Source organism: Ischnura elegans, chromosome 9, assembly GCF_921293095.1.
Source record: "Ischnura elegans chromosome 9, ioIscEleg1.1, whole genome shotgun sequence".
In the NCBI taxonomy this organism is placed as follows: domain Eukaryota; kingdom Metazoa; phylum Arthropoda; class Insecta; order Odonata; family Coenagrionidae; genus Ischnura; species Ischnura elegans.
The window spans coordinates 69,957,755-69,963,801 of record NC_060254.1 but is presented as its reverse complement, the minus strand read 5'-3'; the positions used below and the strand labels follow the sequence as shown (position 1 = coordinate 69,963,801).

At 36.2% G+C, this 6,047-nt stretch overlaps 1 protein-coding gene across 1 annotated transcript in view; it reads right to left on the bottom strand.

Annotated features, from left to right (window-relative positions):
• Positions 1 to 6,047, bottom strand: part of LOC124165458 (RCC1 and BTB domain-containing protein 2-like) — a 34,968-nt gene that overhangs the window by 22,591 nt on the left and 6,330 nt on the right. Inside the window, exon 2 of the mRNA XM_046542891.1 lies at positions 3,007 to 3,109. Coding sequence (XP_046398847.1) covers positions 3,007 to 3,085 — 79 coding nt within the window. The 5' untranslated portion in view covers positions 3,086 to 3,109. The remainder of the gene's footprint in view (positions 1 to 3,006; positions 3,110 to 6,047) is intronic.

The window sequence follows — 6,047 nt, the reverse complement described above, 5'->3', positions numbered from 1 at the left end:
ATAAAAAAACAATGAAGTGCACCAATGAAATATTTTGCCTGAATGAGATGAAGAAGAAGATCATTTTTCATACTAATGCTAAAAGTTGCATTTTTGCACCAATAGCAAGCTGATTGGTCCATGGGCTAAAGCTCAGAAAGAGTGCCTTTGCCTTTTATTGAGAAGTGGGCCCAATTTATGAGCGACCCCTACAGACTTTATAAGTATGCATTTTTGCATATATATTTATAGGCAATAAATAACCGTTAGTAATATCTGATCTATTTGTCTAGATTTTATGAACCTACTTTTGTAATAAAATACATATTTGCAACTTCAATGAAAAAAGCACATAAACATGTACACAGTTACTTGAAGGCAATTTACAGTACATAAAAGTATTGAAACCCTTAAGTAACTTCATCAACACTAAATGTTGCAATAGTTCATTCTATAATCTTTAAATGTTAGTAGGTACCCATGATTGGGGAGGCTACTTTGTACCAGAATTAAAAAGATGACAAAAGCTAAGGCATACAAGAAAATATTCTATTTTTCAAAAGACTTACTTATCACTTAGCGTGCCACGGACGTAATTTTATGTCCTGTTAATCTTACTGAAGATTGCCATGGACCTAATATTACGTCTTTCTAATTTATTGGCTTTGTATTAAGCAGTAATATTTTACCTGTGCTACTTTTCCAGTTTCCTACTTATCAGTTCTTTAATTTCAAAAACCAACTGCTCGCTGGAAAAAGTGTTCACTTATTGCCTTGAGGACGAAAAGTCCTCTGTAACTACTGGCAACATTGGGTCGCACCCCTACCCTTCCGGCGGCAAGTGTTACGTTTTGCTATTGCCCCAAGAGATAAGTGCAGCATATCGGGATATTGGTCTGCTCGTCCCTTTTATCTTTGCCCACCAAGAATAACCATTCCTACTTAGGGTGTGAAAATTCTTTTGTGGAATGGACTGTTCATTGAGGGTACAGTGACCCTTTTTGTCATCCGGGTTTCCTTGGCCTTCGGCGAGAGGACGCTTAGGTTTTTACAGCAGTGTGCTTTGTGAGCCTGGAGTATGTGGTAGTGGTGTGATTTGCTTTATCACTCTGTGTGCAAATAATCCCGTGTATGCGTGAAATCATACTTGAGATTTTCATCAGCACTTTGTGTGATGAGGCCCCCCGCTCGGACATATATTCCGGTCCACCCTGGCTGGCATTGCGTACATTTTTCTGCAAAATCCTGGGCTTATTCTTCCTCACTTGGAGTGCTGGTGTGTCAACTTGTGAGAATCTATTGAGTATTTATCATTTTGTTCAGCAAGGCAGATGGTACAATTCGTGATCGAGATATTTTGGAAGAACTTTACTGTGACTGGGTGGAAAGTAGTGATGATGATAGCAACTACAATCCAGATCTCCAGCTAACACAATTATCAGGGAAACATTTTCTTGAAAGAATTCCAGAGTTCGGTGGTGAGTTCCAGAGTAAACGTGAAAGTATTCCAGAAGGAAAAAATTGCAAAAAAAGTGCAAATTTTCGGACGAAAAAGGGAAAAAAAGATAGGGACAGCCATGAGGAAAGACACGTCATTTCAGAGCAGCCTGTGTAAAGTGGGTTTTTTTTTGTACCCCCATGCTTTCAGGTGTACCATACAACGAAAAATTAAATCATCTAATTTAAATGATATTTCGTAAAACAATACTTTTTTTCTGATTTCATTGGCTTAAATAGGTAGTTAAAATTGACCATAATTAAAACTTTTTACGCATTATATGGCTGTGCATCATTTGTTACAACTTTTTCATTAAAAAAAAATAGGTTTTCATCGTGAAATTATATATTTCAAAGTTAGCAATTAATTTTATTCAACTCATTCATAAATAAGAGCAAAGTTCATTTTTATTGAAGTACACATTGTTATAAATATAGAAGTATAGTTGATGCTAATGTTTCAAAAAAATGTACAAAGTTAGAAAAAATGGCTGGATTTTTCTGTAGGACTTTTAAATTAGCGACCAGCGCTCAAAGTGTTAAAATACTTACCGGAAGATGGTAAAAATACTTACCACAACTTCTTTTAATGATTTTTTCTGGCCTATGAAAAATAAAATAAATTCCTTACTGTGAGTGCTGCTGGCCTTTCCAGATCACGCCCAAGGTATTTTAGAAATTTATACCACCAAAACATTCTTCAAGCTCTTCCACATGCATAAGCATATTTAGTATATAAATACAGTAAAACCTCTATGTAGTGAACCTCTTTACATCATAAACCTCCATACATCATACCATCCCTATGGTCCCGTCAGATTAACATGTAAATTTATAGGAAAACCTCTTTGTAGTGAACCTCTTTATATCGTAAAACCTTCACTTATCATACCAAGGAGATACCCCCGAGACGGCCTAACTACCTCTTCAAATCAAACCGAGACAACTAGACACCATTAATGCAGCCGCGATTATGTACATGGAATGGCATTTTCAGTGATAAATGTTTCACCCTTATTATTTATTTCTTATATACCTTTAATATGCTGTAATTTTCACGTTAATCATTAGTTTTGGCCATTTTGTTCCATAAGAGAGCTTACCAAACAGTAAATAAGAACAATGGTATCTAACTATCCTAATAATTTTAAATGACTGTTGAATTAAGAGAGATCTCATAATTTTCTCTCAAATCGTAGTAAAAATCAGGTGATAGCACACGCTTTCTGTAATTATTATGTACATATATAGGTAATAAATATATGTTCACTAATCCATGCATGTTTGTTTAAAAACATACATATAATGTAATGTTTTATAGACAGTAGTGCCTTTCATTTCTGAATGATATGAAAAAATGGTGCCTATCACTAAAACCTCTCTATAGTGAACCTCCATACATCATAATGCCCAAATTTTGGTCCCTTCAATTACGATGTAAAGAGGTTTTACTGTATATGTAAAATCCGGCCTCTATCAGCAATTTTTATTTCCAAGAGTTACCATACTTGTTAATGCATGCAAACTCACCTAAGAAGAACGCTTTCTCCACAACTTCCAGTAGGTCGGAGCCTACGTAAGCGCAAATACTATACATTTGAAGCTCCATTGAAGTGAAAAATGAAACCTCAAGCTAAAAGATAAAATATGAGATGCAAAACATTAGAGAATGCATGGATGAAAGTAACAAGAAATGAAAGAAAAAAACAGGAGAAAAATGGAAGGTACTTCAATTAAATCCAAGACCACATAATGAAACAAAGACTAACTCGGCTATTTCATTAAAAATCACCTTGATGTGATTCGCATTGTCCTCCACTTACAATAGCACAAGATTGAAAAAAACTCCTCTGATAAGGCTATTGTAAATCTGGAAGACTTGGGAAGTCTGAATGCTATGAAAAATGAAATCAATTACATATTAAATAAAGTTATGGATTCAGAATTAGCACTTAGACAGAATTCATTGACTCCTTTCAGGCTGTGAGCAGATCTAATAGTCTTCTGAAATATGCAAAGAGTGGCACAAGTTGTTCTATTAGGCATTAGTTTTTATGGTCTCATTTCTATTTTTACATACATATTTAATTGAGGAGACAAAAACATTAATGATAGTAATGAATCCTGTTTTTATATGGAGAAAAATACATAAACACAACAAACTTCAATAATAGGGCTTGAGATAAATTTTGGATTGAAAAGGAAAAAAATATTAATAAACCCAAGTACTTTTGGAGTATATGCACAAGGTAAGAGAAGAGTTGATTCGCAAAGATTATGGAAAATTTTTCGATGCCTCAAAAATCTTGCCAAAGACAAGTAATTTCTAGTCTCAATTATGTTGTAGCCTAGAATTAATATCATGAATTCTTTATTATGAAAATGACATGAATTCAGACTAAGATTTAAGATCTTCAGATTTGAAACCCCTGTTCATCTAGCCAATCGTAGAGATTTTCTACTAAGGTCATAGATAATTTAACTTCTGAAATTCATAGCAACACATACTTGCGTAATCACATCAAGGTTACATCCTAAACATAACATTTCACCAGGTGCGATCTAATGGGTGCACACTCAATCAAACAAGGGTCATGTTCAAAGATCATCACACAATAAGAAAATCTAACTGCATGCAAGAAGACCCTTCAAAAATATTTTTAAATTTATTGTGACTAAAAAAGCTGAATTTGTACATATACAGCTCCAGGAAAATATACATGAGCATGCTAAACCCACAAAATTTTAAAGTTATTCCTTCACCAATGCACACAAACAAACATTTACATGTAGAAAAAATTCAATGTAGCCATGGACTATACACATATCTTTCTGCAGTCACATCTAAGCTTATTCAGTTTCCTATGTATCCAACTGAACCACTAAAGAATCCAATATGCATGCTGTAACAAACAATTATGAATGTAAAAATGCATGGACTGACATTATACCACGAACATATGACAAGGTATTTGGGGACTTGAATACTTTATATTAATCCAAACAGTTAATTTCCCAAACGAATCTTCAACCCCACTTAACCCTTAGACTGTGGGAACGTTTGAAAACGTTTTTTATGCTGACTGCGGGAAAAATGGTTTCACAAGTTTGACCATTGATTGACTACCTTAGGCAGTTTCCCAAAATTTTTATTGCCGCCAGAGTGGAGACCATGTGCACTTTCCCTCACTGTAGGACTCACTATACCCATTTTCCGAACTGACGGCGGCTGACCTTGAGCACATTTGAGACCCACCCACTCTTCTAGCCAATCACGGAAGAGTGACAAGAGAAAGTGTGTAGGAGGCTGCAGTCTCTCTCTGACTTCCATGCAGTGCAGATCGCTCTCCAGTTTAGTGTTGCCAAACAGAATCTGTGGAGGTCGCACAGCATTATTCCACCGCCCCCAAAAGTACAGTTATTTACAAGGACTGGCAACACCCGTCGCCTGGATGGAGGGGAAAAGGGAAGGGAATGCAGGGGAACGGTGAAGTGAAAGGGGCAGTGCTTCTGATTGGCTATTTGCTCTCTACCACCCAGCCGCCGTCAGTTTAGAAAGAGGGTATAATGCTCTTCCCGGTCATCCCTCATGGCAGGGGGTTCCTCCCGGCATTTCCTATCGTACTCACCATTTCATTTTGTTTCCTTCCCGCTCCTAGCTGCTAATATGCTTACTACAAGTGCCGAAATGTAGGCCCATTCGTAGGTAAGAAAGAGAGAAGGGTTGCCCTGGATTATAAGGGTTCACTCCTAGCGAGACACTTGGCCAAGCGAGAGGGAAAAATATTTCTTGGTTCTATCCCATACCGGCTGGTAGCTAAAAATCATGTACTCCCACGGCTAAAGGATTAAGAATTGTGTCAACCAATTTTCCCTCCCCTGCAGCTACTATATCTGTCTCGCCCTTTTTTTCTGCATCCACTTACTTGGGAGACTGCGTAATTAAGTATGATTATAAATACATGTTTTTTTTTTAACAGAGTAGAACTGTTTACAGGCCTCTTCTGCTCCTTGTAGTTTCCAGCTATCTTGATTAACTCAAGTAAATTGGCTAGTTGGCTAGGTACAATGGACTATGCATACTTGGTAGCTCAACATACAAATTAATACTTTTTTGCATGCGGAGATTTCTCATTTGCTGTCAGCTGTGATAGGGAAGCTTCGTTATTAACAGGGCGTAATGTTAAGAAACCTCCAGTTTGAGAAAGTTACGCCACAGTAGGTAATATATTGTAAATATTTGATCGAAAGACCAGCCCAAATCAGAAAATAACAATCTCTACTAATGGCCATTTATGCTGGCCATGCTATAAAATAAGTCTCCTACGATGATCCAACTAGCCCATATAGCTACATAGAATTTTAACTACATGCTTGAAAAATTCAAGTCTCATTTCCCCACAAAATAAAAATGCACAAAATCAGCAAAATTATTAAATATTTTTCAAACACAAAACACCAAGTTTAGTTAACATATACATAAATATTAAGCTGAGGATTTGGCTCATTTTTCTTTTCAGATGTACTTTAATGAGTGGCAACATGTATTTTAAAGCAAATATGAAATTGAA